This window comes from Oryx dammah, unplaced genomic scaffold, assembly GCF_014754425.2.
Source record: "Oryx dammah isolate SB20612 unplaced genomic scaffold, SCBI_Odam_1.1 HiC_scaffold_19, whole genome shotgun sequence".
Classification (NCBI taxonomy): Eukaryota; Metazoa; Chordata; class Mammalia; order Artiodactyla; family Bovidae; genus Oryx; species Oryx dammah.
The window spans coordinates 80,952,055-80,976,739 of record NW_024070203.1 but is presented as its reverse complement, the minus strand read 5'-3'; the positions used below and the strand labels follow the sequence as shown (position 1 = coordinate 80,976,739).

The 24,685-nt window shown below is 41.8% G+C and overlaps 1 protein-coding gene across 3 annotated transcripts in view; it reads left to right on the top strand.

The window, feature by feature from the left end:
- The first annotated feature begins 18,082 nt into the window (after positions 1–18,082).
- Positions 18,083–24,685, top strand: part of NDUFAF6 (NADH:ubiquinone oxidoreductase complex assembly factor 6) — a 41,893-nt gene continuing 35,290 nt past the window's right edge. The window contains exon 1 of one of the 3 annotated variants that reach the window (XM_040261057.1): positions 18,083–18,309. Coding sequence is in view for 1 of the 3 variants with exons in the window: in XM_040261055.1 (XP_040116989.1) it covers positions 18,113–18,309 (197 nt within the window). In the remaining 2 variants the exon portion in view is untranslated. The remainder of the gene's footprint in view (positions 18,310–24,685) is intronic. The other 2 variants (XM_040261055.1, XM_040261056.1) reach the window with 2 other exon arrangements.

Below are 24,685 nucleotides of genomic sequence, written 5' to 3'. Positions count from 1 at the left end.
CCAGCCCTCAGGAAGTGCCCGAGGGCCCTCCTGGCAACAATCTGATAACCACAGAAAGCACCAAGGAGTGCCTCCCCGCCCGTGTGTGACCCCCTGGTGCCCATAAACCCTGCTTCCGAAGATCCCAGCGACTGAGAAATGGAAAACTAGCCCACATTTGCACGTAGGAAGAAGTCATCAAAGAGAACGGGTACTCAAGCATACTTTGTAAATACAAAGAGAACATTCCTGCAAAGTAGGCAGGTACATTAAAACATGGCAGGTCAAAGAATGAAGACAAAGGGCTGTGACAGCCCATATTCAAGGATCCTGTTGAAGGGGGATCCGTGGTGATGAATATCATTGGGAAAGTATCATATACCAAAATTCCTCAATCACCCTATAAAGAATTCACATTGTTTAGTTCAGAAATGTGAAAAAGATACCCCCATTCCATCAGCTGCTTATGTCAAAATCTAGGTCATTATTTATTTCTCTCTTTTCTCCATTACACCCCCCCTCCACCCACCCATGAATCTGTCTGTAAGTCAACTTCCAAATTACATGTTAATCTGTCCGCCTCTGTTTATCTCTAAGCCATGATCCCAGTCCATGTCACAATAATCTGATGCCCAGATAATCTCAAGACGTTTCTCTGTACTTGCTCTGCCTTCCTCCACCTCTCATTTCTGTGTGGGAACATCTTTCTAAGTATAAACAAATGGAAGAAATTAACAAAGGAAAAGTTCTGTAGATTTGATAAAAAGCTTAAAATTTTAAATATCAAAAAATCACCACACATACCTTTAGCAGTATGAGAAGCTCAGTATATATATTTAGCATATATGTTTAAATATACTTATCTGTATATATGGCTCTATATTAATTTATTCAGTGAATATGTAACTTTTAAAATAAAAATTACATGCAATAACAAATAAAAATTACATACAATAATACATGTTATACGCAACTAAAACTAAGTAACAAACTGGAAAAGTATTTGACAAAAATATGATAAACACTTAAAATAGATTTGATAGACAATATATATAAGCTCATATAGCTCATTTCAACTTAGAAAAGACCCTGATGCTCGGAAGGGTTGAAGGCAGGAGGAGAAGGAGACAACAAAGGACAAGATGGTTGGATGGCATCACTGACTTGATGGACATGAGTTCGAGCAAGCTCCTGGAGTTGGTGATGGACAGGGAGGCCTGGCGTGCTGCGGTCCATGGGGTCGCAAAGAGTCAGACATGACTGAGCGACTGAACAATAACAACAACAACAACATATAGCTCAAAAAACATTAGGACCATTAGCATTAAAATGGATAAGGAGGACTTCCCTGGTGGTGCAGTGGGTAAGAATCTGCCTGCCAGTGCAGAGGACACAGGTTTGACCCCTGGTCCAGGAAGATCCCACATGCCATGGAGCACCTAAGCCTGTGTGCCACAATAGCTGAGCCTGTGCTCTAGAGTCTGAGAGCTGCAACTACTAACCCGCAGAAGCCTAGAGTTGATGCCCTGCAACAGAACTCAGCACAATGAAAAGCCCGTACACTGAACTGAAGGGTAGCCCCCCCTTGCTGCAACTAGAGAAAGCCCATGCGCAGCAACGAAGACCCAGAGGAGCCAAAAATAAATTTAAAAAAAATTTAAAAGTGCTCAATAAATGCTTCTTAAAAAATAAAGTAAATAACGGAAAAAAAGTATTTTGAAATAAACTACCAGATTTTTTCAACCAAAAATGGATAATGATGCTAATAGTGAATCACTGAAAATTAAATACAAATAGATAAGCAAACAAAAAATGTTCTGTCTCACTAAGAATCAGACAAGTGAAAATTAAAAGTTGACATGGCATATTACTTTTTGCCTGTTAGAGTAGCAAGGCTTTTTTTAAAATTTAATAAATCTATCATTTTCATCCAGTTTGTAGGAGTATACAATTTCTTTGGTAAGAATACTGGCAATGACCGCTATCTCAAAAGCTCACATTTTATTTCTAGGTATTTATCATAAGGCAATAATCACAGCTACAGGAAAAGATTCAATTATAATGGCTTATGCAAGGAGATCCAACCAGTCCATTCTAAAGCAGATCAGTCCTGGGTGTTCATTGGAAGGACTGATGCTAAAGCTGAAACTCCAATACTTTGGCCACCTCATGCGAAGAGTTGATTCATTGGAAAAGACTCTGATGCTGGGAGGGATTGAGGGCAGGAGGAGAAGGGGACTACCGAGGATGAGATGGCTGGATGGCATCACCGACTTGATGGACATGAGTTTGAGTGAACTCCGGGAGTTGGCGATGGACAGGAAGGCCTGGCATGCTGCGATTCATGGGGTCGCAAAGAGTTGGACACGACTGAGTGACTGAACTGAACTGATCTAAGAATTATTTATAAAATCAAAGATTGGAGAAAATATATGTCAGCTATAAATTTAACATAATTCTAATAAAAACACCCTCCGAATCTTTTTAGTAGAAAAAAACTGATCCAAAAAATCGAATGAAAAAATAAACAGGAATGGCCAGGAAAACTCCGAGAAGAGATAAGAACAATGAGGACTAAGAGTACCAGACATATATGAAAAATATTTTAAATCCTCAATGATTAAAAGAATGTAGCACTAGAATGTTAATAGAGACAAATGAAACAGTATAGACACAAAACACATACAGGAATTTATTCTGTGAAAAAGGAAGCATTTCAAATCAAAGGAGGAAAAGGTGGGCTACTGAATAAATGATGGTAAGACAACTAGACAGGTATAAGGAAAAAAGTTGGATCCATGCCTTTGTAACACTTACTCCCTCCAAACAAACATATATATATTTACACAAATATAAATATAAACATATATATGTAAATATACAGGACCTGTAGAAGTGCTGCTCAGTTCGGTTCAGTTGTTCAGTTGTGTCCAACTCTTTGCGACTCCATGAATTGCAGCATGCCAGGCCTCCCTGTCCATAACCGACTCCCGGAGTCCACCCAAACCCATCTCCATTGAATTGGTGATGCCATCCAACCATCTCATCCTCTGTCGTCCCCTTCTCCTCCTGCCCTCAATCTTTCCCAGCATCAGGGTCTTTTCAAATGAGTCAGTTCTTCGTATCAGGTGGCCAAAGTATCAGAGCATCGCATTCAAAATCAGTCCTTCCAATGAACATCTCCTTTAGGATGGACTGGTTGGATCTCCTTGCAGTCCAAGGAACTCTCAAGAGTCTTCTCCAACACCACAGTTCAAAAGCATCAATACTTCGGTGCTCAGCTTTCTTTATAGTCCAACTGACATCCCTGGTGGCTCAGACAGTAAAGCGTCTGCCTATAATGCAGGAGACCTGGGTTTGATCCCTGGGTCGGGAAGATCCTCTGGAGAAGAATCTGTTCTTTCTTGGGCTTTCCTGGTGGCTCATACAGTAAAGCATCTGCACGCAATGTGGGAGATCTGGGTTTGATCCCTGCGTCGGGAAGATCCCCTGGAGAAGGAAATGGCAATCCACTCCAGCACTCTTGCCTGGAGAATGCCATGGACGGACGAGCCTGATAGGCTACAGCCCATGAGGTTGAAAACAGTCGGACACGACTGAGCGACTTTACTTTCACATTCACACATGACCACTGGAAAAACCATAGCCATGACTAGACGGGCCTTTGTGGGCAAAGTAATGTCTCTGCTTTTCAATACGCTATCTAGGTTGGTCAAAACTTTCCTTCCAAGGAGTAAGCGTCTTTTAATTTCATGGCTGCAATCACAATCTGCAGTGATTTTGGAGCCCCCAAAAGTAAAGTCACCCACTGTTTCCACTGTTTCCCCACCTATTTGCCATGAAGTGATGGGACCGGATGCCATGATCTTGGTTTTCTGAATGTTGAGCTTTAGGCCAACTTTTTCACTCTCCTCTTTCACTTTCATCAAGAGGCTCTTTAGTTCTTCTTCACTTTCTGCCATAAAGGTGGTGTCATCTGCATATGTGAGGTTATTAATGTTTCTCCCGGCAATCTTGATTCCAGCCTCTGTTTCTTCCAGTCCAGCGTTTCTCACCCTGTACTCTGCATAGAAGTTAAATAAGCAGGGTGACAATATATAGCCTTCATGTACTCCTTTTCTTATTTGGAACCAGTCTGTTGTTCCATGTCCAGTTCTAACTGTTGCTTCCTGACTTGCATACAGGTTTCTCAAGAGGCAGGTCAGGTGGTCTGGTATTCCCATCTCTTTCAGCATTTTCCACAGTTTAGAAGGAACCAAAATACTAGAAGAAAACAAGGGAGAAAAATTAGTCAAAAAATTTTTAAATCAGAAAGGGTTTTCTAATAATGACACAAAAGGAGCCACAAAAGCAAATATTGATGTTTGACTATACAAAAATGTATTACAAAATTTCTACATGGCAAGATTCCACAAGAGAAGTCAAAACCAAAAACAAATTGGGAAAAAGTTGTGATCCATCGTCTTGACCATTCCAAGCATACAGGTCTGTAGCATTAAGTACACGCACACTGCTGTGAGACCTTCGCCACCATCCATCCCCAGACTTCTTTTCATTTTGCAAAACAAACTCCGTTCTCATTAAACAGTAAGGCCCCATCCCTCCCTCTGCAATCTACTTTCTCTCTCAATGAATCTGATGACTCCAGGTACCTGATGTAAGAGGAATCATGTCCTAAGTGTCCTTTCGTGAAATGGCTTATTTCACTTAACACCGTGTCTTCATGGTTCATCCATGTTGCAACATGTGTCAGAATGTCCCCCCTGCCTTTATAAGGCTGAATAACATTACCTTGTATTTCTCATATTTTCAATCCATTCATCAGTCGATGAACAAGTGAGTTGCTTGGCAATTTTGAAAAACACTGCTCTGAACTTGGGTGTACAAATACCTCAAGTCCTCACTTGTGTATTTTTGCACTTCAAATTTTTTTGCACTTAGGAAATTCCATTAGTAATAAACTGCTATATAACAAAACACCCCAACACTGGATGATTTAACAACAATGATTTATTACTTCTGGTTCTGTGGGTTGCCTGGGCTGTTCTTCAATTTGTTTACTTGGCCTCAGTCACATGGTGGAATTCAGATGGGAGATCTGGTGGGCACAAAGGTCCAAACTGACTTCTTTCACGTGTTTTGCAGTAGGTCTTGGCTTCTCCTGTCTGGTTTTCTTCGGTGTAACTTTGTATCCTCTGATAGGTTAAACCACTTTCCTTATTGGCTGACTCAGAGAGCTGTTCAAGAGGGGAAAGCAGAAACTGCAAGGTTTCTGAAGTGCAGGCTCTGGAACTTGCACAATATCACTTCTGCTACCTTCCCCTGGTCAAAGCAAACATCAAAGACAGCTCAGATTCAAGGAGTGGGAAACAGACTCTATGTTTTGATGTGAATAGCTGCAAAGAATCTGTGGTCATATTTAACCCACCACAGGAATAGATTACCTATTCAAACATATTAAATAAAAATGTTAATAAATAAATCATAATGATATGGGAAAATTCATGTCATAATATTTTAAAATGCAGAGGGAAAACTTGTATGTGAATTAATAATTTATATTGGTAACACCACTGTCTCCTGGCTTCCCTGCTGCCTCCTTAAATACTCTATTTTCAATCTTTTCTGTTTCTACTAGAGGTCGTGGCTCAATTCAAAATGGCTTAAATACTAAGGAATATGGATTATTTCACATAATGAACACATCTCCAGTAGCTCCAGTGGTTGAAATGCATCTACTCCCTAATGTCAGAAGGAACCCGTGTCAGCATTTCAGCTTGATCTTCAGACAAGTCTCCCTCATGGCTGAAAGATGGTTGCTTCAGTAACAAGTGTCCCATCTACACATCCAAAGGAAGAAGAGGTATTATACTGAAAAACCGTAAACATATTGAAAAGTTGAGAGTGGTGCAACCTAGATTTAACTATTGATAACACTTTGCCACAGGCTTTCCAAGTGGCTCAGTGGTAAAGAATCTGTCAATGCAGGAGATGTGGGTTGGATCCCTGGGTTGGGAAGATCCCTTGGAGAAAGAAATGGCATCCCACTTCAGTATTCTTGCCTGGGAAACCCCATGGACAGAGGAGCCTGGTGGGCTACAGTCCAAGGGGTCTCAAAAGAGCTGGACATGACTTAGTGACTAAACCACAGGGACGAAACATTTTGCTACATGTCATAGTTGCGTGACCTGTCTCTTTCACTCTGTGACTGATACATGTCTACATGTTTACGTTTTGTTTTCTGTGTCATTTGAAAATCAGGTGCAAATATCACAACTCCACCCCTACATAATTCAGCCTGTATTTCCTAAGAATAAAGATGTCTTCTGCAGAGCTACAGCCTTCCACTGAAGAAAAATTAACAGTAATCCTTTAACGTCACTTAACGTTCAGTCTCAAGTTCAACTTTCCTCACTTATCCCTGAAATGTGTTTTGTAGCTTATGTAATTCAAGCCAGAATCCAATCGAGTTGCATATATGGCACTTGGTTTTATGTTTCTTTGGTCCTTTTAAATTTAGGACAGTCTCCCAATTTTTCTTTTTTTTTTTTTTAACGACAGAAACTAAACGTTACAACTTATTCCATTTTCATGATTACAGGCATTACAGGGCAGGGTGAGTAAACAAGGCAAGTCAAGTGACCTCTTTTCTCTCCCCACCCCCCATTTAATCATATGCAGCATTTTGGCATTTTTATGATAAACAAGTGGACTTAATTCATTGACTTAAGTTGAAAGCTGGCAGCAGTAAATCTTTGTCATTTAGGATCTTCCTCCAGAGCCACTCCGAGGATTTTAATTCCTGAAGTACACCATGCGTTCTGAGACGGTGTTCACTGCAGCATTCATGAAGCTTTCATGTCTTAATAGGAAATCTGACACCGCTTGTTAAGGGAGGGAACCGCTGAAAGCCATCTTCCTCTTGGCGAACCCAGTCCACCAGCAATCACAGTAAAATGACTATATAAAAATAAAACTGTGCTCTCAAGCATTGACTGGAACTGTTGTGCTGGGGACCCTTTCTGGAGTATTAGCTCCCTCGGAGAAAAGAGATCTTAATTAGCTGCTTCCATGAACAAATAACCCCAGTAGAGTGTATGTAATGTCCTTCAAAGAATGACTCAAGGTCAGGCAACCTTAGTCATCCTGACAAGCTTATGCGTGTTTTCATACAAGATATATTTAAAACTGATCCCAGACCAAGGATTGCAACCATAATCCCAAATAATCCCGTAATTTAGAACATGGAGTTCCTGCTGAGATGCCAAAGCCAGAAATCTCAAAGCAAAGTGATGGTTCATCATCTTTTACAAAAGAGAGAAAAATAGCAAGGCGGAAAGGAAACTCCTCCCTCTTAAATTCATCAAATCAATGCTATCTTCAGTTTTTTTATTTTTTATTTTTTTATCTTCGGTTTTAACTGACACAATCCAGAGACCTCAATTTCCTGATTTGAGGAGTCCACTCTCAAGATGACTGTCAAGGTCAAGAAGAGCCTTCAGGCTTTTCTTTGCCATGGCCCATGAACTCCAGTCCTTCAGTAGGAATCTCCTTCTCCTTTATTGCTTTCTGAACACACTGGTGGTAGTGCTTGAAGAGGTTGGGCAAACCCAGTGACTGAAGCACTGGACATACTCGAGATTCATGTGGGTGCAAGCCTCCTCTACGCTCTTTGTGGTGTCAGCGTCCTCCCAATTTGTTTTTTCACTGAGTTTTTCTTTTGAATTATTCTGATATGCTTCCTCATTATGTCATTTATATTGCTCTTCCTATCTCTGCATTTCTTATAAACTTCAAAATTGGATTTAGAAGTTTAAAGAGATTCATGTTAAATCTCTTTGGCAAGAATGTTTCATAAGTAGTAGATTGTACCTTATGTCTCCTTTTATCATTGTTGTCCAGTTGCTAAGTCGTGTCTGACTATCTGTGACCCCACGGACTGCAGCACACCAGGCCTCCCTGTCCTTAAGTATCTCCCAGAGTATGATCAAACTCATGTCCATCGAGTCCCTGATGCCATTCAACCATCTCATCCTCTGTCATCCCCTTCTGCCTTCAATCTTTCCCAGCATCAGGGTCGTTTACAATGAATCAGCTCTTCACATCAGGTGGCCAAAATATTGGAGTTTCAGCTTCAACATCAGTCCCTCCAATGAATATTCAAGACTGATCTCCTTTGGGATTGACTGGTTGGATATCCTTGCAGCCCAAGGGACTCTCAAGAGTCTTCTCCAACACCACAGTTCAAAAGCATCAATTTTTTGGTGCTCAGCCTTCTTTACGGTCCAACTCTCACATCTATACATGACTACTGGGAAAACCATAGCCTTGACTAAATGGACCTTTGTTGGCAAAGTAGTATCTCTGCTTTTTATACACTGTCTAGATTTGTCATAGCTTTTCTTCAGAGGAGCATCTGTCTTTTAATTCCGTGGCTGCAGTCACCGTCTACAGTGATTTTGCTGCTACTGCTACTAAGTCGCTTCAGTTGTGTCTGACTCTGTGTGACCCCATAGGCGGCAGCCCACCAGGCTCCACCATCCCTGGGATTCTCCAGGCAAGAACACTGGAGTGGGTTGCCATTTCCTCCTCCAATGCATGAAAGTGAAAAGTGAAAGTGAAGTCGTTCAGTCGTGTCCGACTCTTAGTGACCCCATGGACTGCAGCATACCAGGCTCCTCCGTCCATGGGATTTTCCAGGCAAGAGTACTGGAGTGGGGTGCCATCGCCTTCTCCGACAGTGATTTTGGACCCCAAGAAAATAAAATCTGTCATTGTTTCCACTTTTCCCCCATCTATTTGCCATAAAGTGATGGAACCATATGCCATGACCTTAGTTATTTGAATGTTGAGTTTCAAGACAGCTTTTCCACTCTCCTTTCACTTTCATCAAGAGGCTGAGGGATTAGAGGGATATAATCTGCATATCTGAGGTTGTTGTTATCTCCTGGCAATCTTGATTTCAGCTTGTGCTTCATCCAGCCCAGCACTTCGCATGATGTACTCTGCATATAAGTTAAATAAGCAGAATGACAATATACAGCCTTGACGCACTCCTTTCCCTATTTGGAACCATTCCATTGTTCCATGTCCAGTTCTAACAGTTGCTTCTTGACCTGCATACAGGTTTCTCAGGAGGCTGGTAAGGTGGTCTGGTATTCCCATCTCTTTAAGAATTTTCCGTGGTTTGTTGTGATCTATACAGTCAAAGGCTTTAGAATAGTCAATGAAGCAGAAGTAGATGTTTTTCTGGAATTCTCTTGCTTTTTCTATGATCCAACGGATGTTGACAATTTGATCTCTGGTTCTTCTGCCTTTTCTAAATCCAGCTTGAACATCTGGAAGTGCTCAGTTCATGTACTGTTGAAGCCTAGCTTGAAGGATTTTGAGCATTACCTTGCTAGCATGTGAAATGAGCGTAACTGTATGGTAGTTTGAACATTCTTTGGAATTGTCTTTCTTTGGGTTTGGAATGAAAGCTGACCTTTTCCAGTTCTGTGGCCATTGCTGAGTTTTCCAAATTTGCTGGCATATTGAGTGCAGCACTTAAATATCATCTTTTTGGATTTGAAATAGCTCAGCTGGAATTCCATCATCTCCACTAACCTTGTTCATAGTAATGCTTCCTATGGCCCACTTGACTTCACACTCCAGGATGTCTGGCTCTAGGTGAGTGACCACACCATCATGGTTATCTGGATCATTAAGACATTTTAAAAATAGTTCTTCTGTGTATTCCTGCTGCCTCTTCTTAGTCTCTCCTGCTTCTGTTTTGTCCATACTGTTTCTGTGCTTTACTGTGCCCCTCTTTGCATGAAATGTTCCTTTGATAGCTCCAGTTTTATTAAAGAGATCTCTGATCTTCCCCATTCTGTTGTTTTCTTCTTTCTTTGCATTCTTCACTTAAGGCTTTCTTATCTCTCCTTGCTATTCTCTGAAACCCCGCATTCAGTTAGGTATATCTTCTGCTTTTGCTTATCTTTTCTCAGCTATTTGTATGGCCTGCTCAGACAACTGTTTTGCCTTCCTGCAATTCTTTTCTTTGGGATGGTTTTGATCACCACCTCCTGTACAATGTTTCAAACCTCCATGAATAGTTCTTCAGGCACTCTTGCTACCAGATCTAATCCCTTGAATCTATTAGTCAGTTCTACCGTATAATCATAAGGCATTTGATTTAGGTCATACCTGAATGGTCTAGTGGTTTTCCCTACTTTCTTCAATTTATGCCTGAATTTGGCAACAAGGAACTAATGACCTGAGCCACAGTCAGCTCCTGGTCTTGTTTTTGCTGACTTTATAGAGCTTTGCCATCTTCAGTTGCAAAGAATATAATCAATCTGATTTCAGTATTGACCATCTGGTGATGGCTATGTGTAGAGTCTTCTCTTGTGTTGTTGGAAGAGGGTGTTTGCCATGACCAGTGTGTTCTCTTGGCAAAACTCTGTTAGCCTTTCCCCTGCTTCATTTTGTACTCCAAGGCCAAACTTGTCTGTTACTCCAGGAATCTCTTAACTTCCTGCTTTTGGATTCTAGTCCCTTAATGAAAGGGATATCTTTTTTTTGGTGTTAGTTCTAGAAGATCTTGTAGGTCTCCATAGAACCGGTCAACTTCAGCTTCTTTAGTATTAGTGGTTGGGGCATACACTTGGGTAACTGTGATGATGAATGGTTTGCCTTGGAAACAAACTGAGATCATTCTGTCATTTTCGAGACTGTACCCAAGTACTGCATTTCGGACTCTTTCATTGACTATGATGGCTACTCCATTTCTTCTAAGGGATTCTTGCCCACAGTAATAGCTACAGTGGTCATCTGAATTAAATTCACCCATTCCAGTTCATTTTAGTTCACTGATTCCTAAAATGTTGATGTTCACTCTTGCCATCTCCTGTTTGACCACTTCCAATTTACCTTGATTCACAGACCTAACATTCCAGGTTCCTTTGTATTATTGTTCTTTACAGCACTAGACTTTACTTTCACCACCAGACATATCCACAACAGCCTTGTTTGTGCTTTGACCCAGGGTCCTTTTATGAGAGAGGCTTCTTTTTTTATTCTCAGAGACACCAGAGTGGACTTTCCCATAAGTATCTTTGTCCAGAGGAGGTAGACGTGCATGGTCCTGGGCCAGTCACTGGGGATGTACCTGTGTGGACTGAGGATGGTACCTGGCTCCTTTGACACCTGTACAAAGAGGCTTTTGTCTGGTGGAGGAAGCAGACAGTGCTTTCTCCTGCCCCCTTCTGTGTTCCACTGGTGTCTTCTTCACCTCATGTCTGACATCCACTTCTCTTGACTTCCGCTATTACACCTGTCCAAGTCACCAACAGCTCTGGCCCAGTTTGCAGCCATGAACTCCTAACCATCCCACTGTTTCAAATCTATTCGCCAAACAGTCATCAGAGTTGTCTTTTAAAATCTAAGTCCCATTATGTCAACTCCCTGTCATCCCTTAAATGGCTCCATTAGGTCATTCCTTAAATGCCTTCCCAGCACCCTTAAGATAAAATCCTCCACTCTCAACCTAGCCTACAAAACATCACATCATTTGGCTCCTGCTCACCTCTCCAGTCTCAAATGATCTACCCTCCTGCACACTCAGTAAGTGCCAGCTACGCAGGCATTCACTCTGTTCTTCGAGTGTTACTGATTCAGGACTTCTGTACATGAAGTTACACCTTATGGAATGCTACCCCACCCATCCTTCCTTTGGCAGTAGAATATAGCAGTTGTTACAGCTCAGTTTTGCCCTCCCGCCCTCTCATTCATATGTTGAAGCACAAACCTCCAGTACTTCAGAATCCGACTGTTAGAGAGAGGGTCTTGAACAAGGTGATTACAGGTAAAACGAGATCATCAGGGTGAACCCTAATCTAATATAACTGGTGCACTCATACAAGATGAGATCAGGACACAGACACACCCAGAGGGAAGACCCTGCGAAGATACAGGCAGGAGGCGGCCATCCAGAAGCCAAGGAGAAAGGCCTTAGAAGACATCAGCTCTGCTGGTACCTTGATTAGGATATCCAGCCTCCATAAAGGTGAGAAAATAAATTTCTGTTGTTTAAGCCCACCCTGTCTGTGGTATATTGTTAGGCAGCCCCAGCAAACCAACACAGTAGTTAAGCAGTGGAGTTCTAGAGTAACCTTCCCAAGTGTAAGTCCTGTCTCTGCCAATTTCTAGCAAATGGTTCAAATGTTTCTTGCCTTAGTTTCCTTTTCTGTAAAATGGGGATGATAACAAGAATACCAAGAGTGACAACCATCTAGTATGCCCCAGATCAAGGGGTTTCCTGGGATGCAGGACTCTCAGTGCTAAAACCTGAATCAAATGCATGCAAGCTCAGTCGTGCCCAACTCTTTGTGATCCCATGGACTGTAGCCCACCAGGTTCCTCTGTCCATGGAATTCTCCAGGCAAGGATACTAGAGTGGGCTGCCATTCCCTAAAACCTGAATGATCGCCCTAAACTAAATACGGCTGTTGTGAGATTGAATGACTATCTAGAAGAATGTCTAGTGTATGGTAAGCATTCAATAAGTAACAGGTATTGTATCATTATTAATTATACTTCAGATCTCAGTTTAGCTGTCACTTTCTCAGAGATACTTTTCTTGACCACATAATCTAGATTAGGCTCCTAGTTAAATTCTTCCATAGTATATGGTTCTTTTTAATTAGGGGTTCTAAATATCCATGTTCTTCATTTTCAATAATAATAGAATCCCTGATTTCTAACTGGGCACATGTCTGCAGGAATAAAGACTATTTCCAGCTGTTGTAGAAAATTATGTTCTAACCAATGGGATATGAGCAGATGGGATATGGGCAAATGCTAGGTTGTGCCTTTAAAGCAGAGGGTTCTTAACCCAAGGAAGCTGTGGATAGAATTCACAGGGGTCTAGAACCTTGAATAGGACAAAACCTAAAAAAACTACATCTATATTTTTACTAACTGCTAACTAAAATTTATCATTGGCTTCAATTACGAATATAGGCAACAAAGCACAAAAGTATTGGGAGTAACCGTGATCTTGTCACCAAATGAAATTGCAAATAGTTTTTTATATTGTTTATGTTCGTCAAGACTATGACATTTGAAATCAGACTCACTGCTAAATATTATTTAACGATGAGGAAGCACATCTTTTGTTACATGCCATGGCACAAAAATGATTAAGGAACTCGTGTCTGAAAGAGAAGAGCGTTGTACCCATTCCCCTTTGATTCTTACTGCTGACTGGCACGTAGACTAGCAAGAGGCCATCTTGGACATGGAGGGTAAGAACTGTGCCCTTCGGATGATGGAACAACCAGACTGAAAAAGCCAAGGTGTCTGGGATTCTGGTACCTCCATGCAGCCCTAGATTGCTTATACCCGAACTGGTACTTGAAAGAAGAATAAACACCTACTTTGTTTACAGCAGTGTTATTTTGCATCTTCATCTGAGCAGCTGAACCTATATTCCTGTTAACACAACAGTTACCACATTTTCTAATTGCATATTTAGTTGTGATGATTTTTGTTTGTTTAAATGTTTTTGCCACTAAGAATAAGTTCTTCAAGGACATGGAGCACATTTATTCACTCTGGAATCCTAGCAACTAGTACAGTGTAGGCACAGAGTAGATTCTCAATAAATGTTTCAAAACGAATGAAACAATAGCATAAGAAAATGCGCATCAGCACGTTGTTTCTGTTGCTGCTGCTAAGTCGCTTCAGTTGTATCTGACTCTGTGCGACCCCATAGACGGCAGCCCACCAGGCTCCCCTGTCCCTGGAATTCTCCAGGCAAGAACACTGGAGTGGGTTGCCATTTCCTCCTCCAATGTATGAAAGTGAAAAGTGAAAGGGAAGTCGCTCTGTCGTGTCCGACTCTTAGCGACCCCATGGACCGCAGCCTACCAGGCTCCTCCATCCATGGGATTTTCCAGGCAAGAGTACTGGAGTGGGGTGCACAGGCAATATGTAAAAATAAGTAAAAGCCTATGCATAAAGAAAGAGGTTGGAAGAAAATACAAAATGTGGATAGTAACTGTTTGAATCATAGGTTTTAGCATGATCTTTTCCCCTACATTTGTCTATATTTTCCAAATCTCCTTTAATGAGATTTTTTTTAAAAGAAAAAATACATATAATCAAAAACATGTAACAAAACAAAGTGGCCTGAGGAGAAGTTAGTTGATCCCTGAGAGCCACGGAGAAGTTGGAGGAGACGGGTGCTGTACTGTCGTCTGGGGAGATTTAACCAAGTGTGGTCTGGTGCCGAGCATTTACTATACACTCAAGGTGTCATATAAAAGCCAATAAGTGGGCTTCCTGGTGGTACAGTGGATAGGAATCTGTCTGCCAATGCACCCCTGCACCACAGGTTCGATCCCTGGTCCAGGAAGATTCCACGTGCTGCGGAGCAGCGAAGCCCATGCACCTGAACTACTGGAGCCCATGCCCCAGAGCTCAGGCTTTGCAACAAGAGAAGCCACTGCGATGAGGATCCCCGCTCACCGCAACTAGAGAAAGCCCTAGGGCAGCAACGGAGACCCTAGTGCAACCATGAATAAATGAAAGATGATTTAGAAAAGCCAATAAGTCAGCCTGACTCTTATTATAAACAGTGAAACTCACTTCTTAACAGAGGTCACGTAAAAAATAAGAAGTGATGTAATATTCCGGAACAATGATGCACAGCTTACAATGTAGCAATAACCACAGGACAGTCTTTATTAAGCTGAAGCTTGGAAGTAAATGCTACTATATTTCATTCACAGCTACACAGATGGATCAGTTATAACCACCAGGGAGAGAGTCATAAACTCAAAGATGACAAAGTAAGCAACTGTCACTGCTAAAGGCCAAGTTAACAAATTGTGCTTCTGTGGTCATTTATTTTTTAATGTTAATTTTGGGGTTAAGCACTGGGCTTCTGCCTTGATATAACCTTAAATGAAGAAAAATGCATGAATATTTCAAATATATTGACTTTAATATCAAGAAAGTACACTACGGAAATATTTTCATGTACTCATAATTCTAAAAAAATTAACTTCATTATTAGTAATAGATATTCAATAAATGTTAGTGACAATGTGTTATCCACAGAATAATTTTAAAACTTCTTAATTTTCCTCTATCCCATTAATTGAAATTGTGCTTTCAGGTTTAAATATCTACAGGCTCAAAAAAAAAAAGTCTACAGGCTCATAACATTTATGAGAAATGGTTATATTTTTTGATATAGATTGATCTGCCTGGAGACATGAAAAGAAATGAGTCTATCAGAAAGATGTGAAACTGGGTACTGGAAACAAAACAAAAGAGAAGTTAATGATAACAAATGATAACTGTTAAAAAAATAACTTTTAACAAAATTGTATAGTCTTAATTCTCATACAGATATAAAATCAACACATTAAAAATTTCAGGACTTCTCTGGTTGTCCAGTGGTTAAGAATCTGCCTGCCAATGTAGGGGACACTGGTTCGAATCCTGGTTGGGGAAGATTCCCCATGCCTTGGGGCAACTAAGCCTATATGCTGCAAGTACTGAAGCCCTGCACACCATAGGGCCCACACTCTGGACCAGATAAGCCACCACGATGAGACACCCAGGCGTATCAACTAGACAATAGTCCCAACTTCCTGCAACTAGAGAAAGCCTGCATGCAGCAACGGTGACCCAGCATAGCCAAAAATTTTAAAAAATAATAAAAATTAAAAAATTAACTTCATTAATTTGTGGGGGAACCAGTAAGATCTTACAACCAATTCAAAGAAGTATTCAAACTACTAGACAGATATAGGCAGTCAGGAAGCTTAAGTCAATCGGTTTAATAGATTAGAAATGGGTAAAATCAGACAATAACCACAGAATACTAATCGACTCAATCTCCTACGGATATAATCTGCATAAGTCACAGACAAGAATTATTTGCATTCTCAATATTCTGCCACTTATAGAATTATGAAACAGTTCAAAGACAGTGAAAAGCACAAAGAACCCATAAAATCAGGCAACCTGGACAGTGTCTAACTTTCCATTAAGACACCCCGAAATCTTTTTGGTCCTTTTAAAGTCTTTCTTAATGTTTTCCCTACATAGATGACTTGTTTTGAGTGCTATTCATGGGCCAGGCATTGCCCTGGATGCCTTAAAGGTATTAACTCATTTAATTCTCACAAGAACTTTGGCTTCTATTACCATTTCACAGTGGAGGAATCTGAAGCACAAGAAAAGGTCACTCAAAGTCACAGAAATAATAGGAAGTAGAACCAGGATCTGATTCCAGGTTTTGGTGTCATGGACATGAATATATGAAGAAAAAAGAATTGATAGGACCTGACCAGTTAGATTACATTAGTTATACAAGAAAGAATAGGTAACGATGATTCCAAAGTGTTTCCCTTGGTTGTGAGAAGGTGCACACTGTCCAGACAAAAAGACTACGAGTTGAGATTGAAAAGTCCAGCTAGGCAGGAGACCAGAATTGCAGGTGGAGATAAGTGATTTTTTTTTTTTTTTTTCTATTGAGCAGGTTTAAACTTAGTGCTGACTTCCATGGTGGCTCAGACAGTAAAGCGTCTGTCTACAATGCGGGAGACCCAGGTTCGATCCCTGGGTTGGGAAGATCCCCTGGAGAAGGAAATGGCAGTTCACTGCAGGACTATTGCCTGGAAAATCCCGTGGACAGAGGAGCCTGGTAGGCTACAATCCATGGGGTCGCGAAGAGTCGGACACGACTGGGCAACTTCACCTCACTTCAAACTTAGTGCTAAAGGACAGAAGCCAAAGAGAAAAGAGAACATTATGAGGTAGGAACTGAGATCCTGTATAGGCTGAAGAGAGGCTGCAGAGAGGTTTTACTCAGGGAATAAAACCAAAGCAGAGTGAATTGGCTGGAGTTCTTGAGTCCACAAAACCAGAACTCTCCCTTGGGTTTAAGGAGAAACATTAAGCTGGACTCACAAATGCTTGGGTTGACGCTGAAAGGTTAACAGAGGCTATTTATTGTCATGGAAGAGCTGTATCCAACACTCAGCAAAGTTTGTCAGTCAGTGAAGGATCATAATCAGAAGCACATTTTAGAAAGAACTAGTGTGGCTCCTTGGAAGAAAAGCTATGACCAAATTAGACAGCATGTTAAAAAGCAGAGACATTACTTTGCTGACAAAGGTCTGTCTAATCAAAGCTGTGGTTTTTCCAGTAGTCATGTATGGATGCGAGAGTTGGACCCTAAAGAAAGCTAAGCGCTCAAGAACTGATGCTTTTGAACTGTGGTGTTGAAGAAGACTCCTGAGAGTCCCTTGGACTGAAAGGAGATCCAACCAGTCAATCCTAAAGGAAATCAGTTCTGAATATTCATTGGAAGGACTGATGCTGAAACCGAAGCTCCAATACTTTAGCCACCTGATGCGAAGAGAGGACTCATTGGAAAAGACCCTGATGCTGGGGAAGAATTAGGGCAGGAGGAGAAGAGGACGACAGAGGATGAGATGGTTGGATGGCATCACAGTCTCAATGGACTGAACAAGTTCTGGGGAGATGGTGATGGACAGGGAGGCCTGGCGTGCTGCAGTCCATGGGGTCGCAAAGAGTCGGACACTAACTGGGCAACTGAACTGAAGAGTGTGGCGCCAGCAGGAAACATCCGGTCAAACTTGGACGCAGGAGGTGTTATTTGGATCCAGATGTAAGCAGCTTGGATCCAGATGTAAGCAGCTTGGACCAGCTTGCTGGTCTCGGGTCCTGGCAACTAGACTCAACCGTAACATTTGACTGGCCTGCGGAGGCTCACATGCCAGGTGAGTAATTGTTTAAAAGTTATAAATCAAGCTAGTAAACTGTCAAATTATTCTCCATTCTCCTATCTCGATAAACACATCTTCAGGAGGGCCTGGAAGGGAAGGGGAGAGCCTGGGCGGAATCCCTGGGACTCAGGCGGGGCTTTCTCTGAGGGGCGCGGCAGAGGACCACAGCGGCGGACCACAGCGACACCTGGCTTCTCCGAGCCGCGTCCAGAGGTCGTCTTCCCGCCGCCGCGCCGTGCGCGGCTTGACCTGCCGGGGGTGTGACCGAGCGTAGCCGTGCGCCGAGAACGCGGGGTCGAAGGGCACGCGGCGTCGGTGTGATGGCGGCCTCCACTTTGGGCTCGGCATGGGGACCGCTGCGGCTCGGCGTGCCCGGCTTTTGCCGCCGCCGACCACCCCGGGGCCTGTGGGCGCGCGCACGGCGGCTTTCGGAGCCCGTGGCGTCCGGGAGGAGCGTGGCCGCGGGTAGTGGACTTGGCGCTTCGGGAACTGACCGCTATTGCTTGGAGCTGCTGCGGTGAGAGAGCCCGGCCTGCCCCGAGGTCGGGGAGCAAGGCCGGAAGAGACCCTGGTGGGCGCGGCGGGCCTCGGGGCCTACCTGCCCCTTGGCATTCCAACACGTGTGCCCTGGGGTCAGCCCTGGGTGTGGGGTGGGAGTGAAGCCCCAGGAGCTTTAACATCGCTCCCAAAATTGTGGCAAAATTCCTTCGTCTGTCATATTGCTTGAGTCTTAACGTTAAGCTTCTTACATGAGTGAAGGTGAAGGTGAAGTCGCTCAGTCGTGTCCGACTCTTTGCGACCCCATGGACTGTAGGCTACGAGGCTCCTCCGTCCATGGGATTCTCCAGGCAAGAATACTGGAGTAGGTTGCCATTTTCTGCTCCAGGAGATCTTCCTGACCCAGGAATTGAACCCGGGTCTTCCGCATTGTAGGCAGACGCTTTATCGTCTGAGCCACCAGGGAAGTCCATTTTATCTGAGTAGTTGCTTATAAATATGAAAGATGACTGGTAATTAATTTTAAGTAAGCAGTGGCTAACTTTGAGTTCAGCAAAGGAGAAAAGGAAAGCTATAAGCATCTGAATGCAGAGTTCCAAAGAATAGCAAGAAGAGACAAGAAAGCCTTCTTCAGCGATCAATGCAAAGAAATAGAGGAAAACAACAGAATGGGAAAAGACTAGAGATCGCTTCAAGAAAATTAGAGATACCAAGGGCACATTTCATGCAAAGATGGGCTCGATAAAGGACAGAAATGGTATGGACCTAACAGAAGCAGAAGATATTAAGAAGAGGTGGCAAGAATACACGGAAGAACTGTACAAAAAAGATCTTCACGACCCAGATAATCATGATGGTGTGATCACTAATCTAGAGCCAGACATCTTGGAATGTGAAGTCAAGTAGGCCTTAGAAAGCATCGCTATGAACAAAGCTAGTGGAGGTGATGGAATTCCAGTTGAGCTGTTTCAAATCCTGAAAGATGATGCTGTAAAAGTGCTGCACTCAATATGCCAGCAAATGTGGAAGACTCAGCAGTGGCTACAGGACTGGAAAAGGTCAGTTTTCATTCCAATTCCAAAGAAAGGCAATGCCAAAGAATGCTCAAACTACCACACAATTGCACTCATCTCACATGCTAGTAAAGTAATGCTCAAAATTCTCCAAGCCAGGCTTCAGCAATACGTGAACTGTGAACTTCCAGATGTTCAAGCTGGTTTTAGAAAAGGCAGAGGAACCAGAGATCAAATTGCCAACATCCGCTGGATTATCGAAAAAGCAAGAGAGTTCCAGAAAAACATCTATTTCTGCTTTATTGACGATGCCAAAGCCTTTGACTGTATGGATCACAAGAAACTGTGGAAAATTCTGAAAGAGATGGGAATACCAGACCACCTAACCTGCCTCTTGAGAAATCTGTATGCAGGTCAGGAAGCAACAGTTAGAACTGGACATGGAACAACAGACTGGTTCCAAATAGGAAAAGGAGTACATCAAGGCTGTATATTGTCACCCTGCTTATTTAACTTCTATGCAGAGTACATCATGAGAAACGCTGGGCTGGAAGAAACACAAGCTGGAATCAAGATTGCTGGGAGAAATATCAATAACCTCAGATATGCAGATGACACCACCCTTATGGTAGAAAGTGAAGAGGAGCTAAAAAGCCTCTTGATGAAAGTGAAAGAGGAGAGCGAAAAAGTTGGCTTAAAGCTCAACATTCAGAAAACGAAGATCATGGCATCTGGTCCCATCACTTCAATAGATGGGGAAACAGTAGAAACAGTGTCAGACTTTATTTAGGGAGGCTCCAAAATCACTGCACATGGTGACTGCAGCCATGAAATTAAAAGACACTTACTCCTTGGAAGAAAAGTTATGACCGACCTAGATAGTATATTCAAAAGCAGAGACATTACTTTGCCCACTAAGGTCCGTCTAGTCAAGGCTATGGTTTTTCCTGTGGTCATGTATGGATGTGAGAGTTGGACTGTGAAGAAGGCTGAGCACCAAAGAATTGATGCTTTTGAACTGTGGTGTTGGAGAAGACTCTTGAGAGTCCCTTGGACTGCAAGGAGATCCAACCAGTCCATTCTGAAGGAGATCAACCCTGGGATTTCTTTGGAAGGAATGATGCTAAAGCTGAAGCTCCAGTACTTTGGCCACCTCATGCAAAGAGTTGACTCATTGGAAATGATGCTGGGAGGGATTGGGGGCAGGAGGAGAAGGGGACAACTGAGGATGAGATGGCTGGATGGCATCATGGACTCGACGGAAGTGAGTCTGAGTGAACTCCAGGAGATGGTGATGGACAGGGAGGCCTGGTGTGCTGCGATTCATGGGGTCGCAAAGAGTCGGACACGACTGTGCGACTGAATGGAACTGAACTTTGAGTTCTTCCTGTGTGTCAGTCAGGCATTATGCAAAGTATTAGTTTATGTAATCTTTGCCACAAAGTATGACGGACAGTTGTACACTCCAAGTTTTATGAATTAAAGCACTTAGAACAATGTCTGGCACAAAGAAGGGGCACAGTGAGTACAGTATAAACTGTATTATCTTATCTAGCAGATATGGAAACAAAGATTTAGAGAGAATTCAGGGGATTTACCAGAGTTCAGTGGAATCTAAGCCTCATAAAGTCAGAGGCTTCATGACGATTTTGTTCAGGTAACACGTGCAAGGCCTAGCACAGAGGAGTGAATTGGATGTATCAGGTTGATACATCTCGGAAGGGACCTGTCTTGGATTCCAGGTCTGACTTCAGGGGTGAATGGTTTAAAATACACCACCCCCCTCCCCGACTCTGCTGCCTTTGATTAATAAGAGCGGCAGAAAGTCTCAAAATATCTGGTCTCAAGGGCTTCTGAGAAGTGCTAGAGTAGTTAACCACCCTGGATTTGATTGGGCTAGTAAATTCAATTTTTTTGAATTCCATTGTAGCAAAATGTAGTATAATGACAGAATTCCCATGCATTTCAGTGTTTTGTTTTTAATCGCTTTTAAAAATAGTGTACCTCTTCCCTCTTGTTTACTTGTTGATTACTTTTGGAGAAACAAGGTAGCATTAGTGAAAATCAGGCCATTAAAAATTGTAAAAGCCAAAAAAGTTATATTCATTTTTATATAGTTTAAAATGACCGCTTTTTGATAATAAACAGTTTAGGTTGCCAAGATGTATACCATCCACATTTGCTTGTTCAGTGCAGTTTTTCTTTGACACTAGTAGTGTTCTCTAACTAATATCCAGGGTTGAGTCGCTCTTACAGATTTCTTATATGTTCTTCTAGTAATAGTCTGTGGATATCACATAACAGCTTTTCCCAAATATATATTTACAAATGGGGAGACACTTAATCTGTCCATATTGGTAATTAAGTGGAATGGAGGCTGTTGACTCTAGTGATTTAAAGCAGGCAAACCTTATCTGAGTTTATTAATGCTAGTTGTGTCACTTGGGAAAGTTAACTAAGATTCACCTATTTCCTCATTTGTAGATTTATACTTCCACTTTATAAGGTGGTTGTAAGGATTAAATTACATGATGGGTGTAAAAATTTAGGCACATAATGACACTTGAACAGAGGACTAGAAGTTTAAAACAAAATGAAATCTGAACCGAAGTTGAGAACTTTTAGCTTCTAATTGTCCATTAATCTTTGTAAGATTTGGACTTTGAAATTGTGTGTGCAGGATTGTTTTGGACATGTGTCTTATGCAAAGCTTCCAAATATGAGAAAAGATACCATATAACTTCAGGTTAGCCTGCAGGGGTTCTTCTAGGAATCAAGGTTCTTGGGAAAATCTCAAACCTAATTTATTATATGTAGGCTTCTTGGGGTCTGGTTTTGAGAAACAGTTCCTTAGGCCTTGCGTGTGTGGTAAGTCAGTTCAGTCCTGTCTGACTCTTTTGTGACCCTTTGGACTGTAGCCCGCCAGGCTTCTCTGATGGTGGGATTCTCCAGGCAAGAATACTCGTGTGGGGTGCCCTCCTCCAGGGGATCTTCCCGACCCAGGCATAGAACCTGCGTCTCTTGTCTTCGGCGTTGGCAGGTGTGTTCTTTACCACTCTTGCCACCTGGGAAGACCCTAGACCTGGGAATTAACGCTCTAGTAAGGAGATGAGGTTGCTACTGGTGATATCTGGAAGTGCTCCAGCCTCACTGAGGAACCACTTCTTCCTTTGTGCTTCAGCCGCACAGGTCATTGGAGTTAGCATAGCAGTCTTAGCACTAGATATGCTTATTTCTCACGTCTGTCTCTCCCTGCTGGATTGAAGTCTGTGCTGTCTTCAGTGTCTAGCACAGTGCCTGGCATGTTGTAGGCACTGAATTAATGTTTGAATGAATAAATGAACAATTATTGACCCTGTTGCTGTATAAAGCTATCATAGTACAGGATTTCTCACTATCTGTTACAGTTCTGAGGTAACTGGACCTTGGTTTGCTACTTACAGGATATCCTGTATACTAGTAATCTATGTTTATAACAGTGATCCTGATTGGTGAAGAAATGGGTCAATAGTCAGTATATTCTATTTAATGTGAAGAAGTGGGTAATATTGTTTAGAAAAATTTCCAACCAAAATATTAAAAAAAGTTATTAACAGGGCAAATCCTTAGCTGTGTAGAATATCTTTATTTCCCAAAGACTGTTATAGTTCTGTTATGTCATCCTTTTATTTTTCATTTTCCTGTAAGAAGCTTGGAAATACTTCACATATTGGTTATTTTTTAGGAGATATGAAACAGGTGGGTTATCAAGCTTCATTTTATAAGTTAGGAAATAGACATGACTGATATCATTTCTGTCAAAACTAGTTGAATGATGGAAATATATTGTAGTTTTGATTCCTATTCAGTATTTTCTCACTGTTCCATATTAACTTTCAGGTGTTTTAAACACTTTTAACATTTACAGACTTTTTATAATAAAATTTCAAAATATTTACATCTATATATATTTAAAAGTGTAAGCTGTAAAGCTGTTTTGTCTGAACCCTCCATATTGTAGCTGAAACTGTGACTGGTGAGATTTTTTAGTAGCCCTGTCTTGTGATAGCTAGGTTGCTACTATTCATGACCTCTCCCTTTAGTCTATGTGGAAGTTGGGCAGGGATTGGAAAGTTTAGGTTCTCTGATAGCCACACAGCAAAATGTGAACCAGTTGAAAAGTGGGAGTAGTCCGAGTTTCAGAACCTAAACTCCGTGGAATGACGTTGGACCCATTTAATATTGAGTATTGTTTTGATAGGAAATACTGTTAGAGTAAGGTTCCAGTGTATTACAATGAAAGCAGCTTTGTCAGTAGGCAGTCTAGTACTTTATACTTACATCGTCCTAGAATGAATATAGTAAGGACTATTTTTTTTTAACTTTTCAGTTTGAAGTAATTTCAAATTCACGTAAAAATTACAGAAACAGCACACAGAGCTCCAATACATTTTTCACTGCAGTTCCCTCATTGTTGACGTTTTGAACCACTTGAGAATAAGATGTAGATGACCCATTACCTCCCTTATTATTTATTGGTGTGTACTTCTTAATACACAAGGATTCTCTCCCATATTATCATTGTACAGCCATCAAAATCAAGATATTAAAGTTGATCCAATATTGCCATCTAATCCAGACTCTGTTCAACTTTTGCTATTCTGTTATGACTTCATGTATGCAGGATTCTGTGCTACATTTAGTTGTCAAAAGTCTTTAGTCTTCTCTGATCTGGAACAGTTTCTCCTCTTCCATGAACTTAATTTTTTTTTTTTTTTTAGGAGAATCGGCCAGGTTCTCTCAATTTGGGTTTATACAGTTTTTGCAAGAATATTGCAGAAATCACTCTGTGGTTTTCTCAGTATCTTATCAGGAAGCACAGCATGTTGATTTCTCCTATTACTGTGGGGTGAACTTTCTGTTACTTGGTTCAGAGGGTGTCTTTCAAGGTTTCTGCCTTTTAAATTTAATTAATAAGAAAAGTTAGTAAATAGCACTTATTTGGTGAGGAGATACTTGCAGTTCAGTTTAGTCGCTCAGTTGTGTCCGACTCATTGCGACCTCATGAATTGCAGCACGCCAGGCCTCCCTGTCCATCACCAACTACCGGAGTTCACACAAAATCATGTCTATCGAGTCGGTGATACCATCCAGCCATCTCATCCTCTGTCATCCCCTTCTCCTCCTGCCCCCAATTCCTCCCAGCATCAGAGTCTTTTCCAATGAGTCAACTCTCCACATGAGGTGGCCAGAGTACTGGAGTTTCAGCTTTAGCATCATTCCTTCCAAAGAAATCCCAGGGCTGATCTCCTTCAGAATGGACTGGTTGGATCTCCTTGCAGTCCAAGGGACTCTCAAGAGTCTTCTCCAACACCACAGTTCAAAAGCATCAATTCTTCGGCT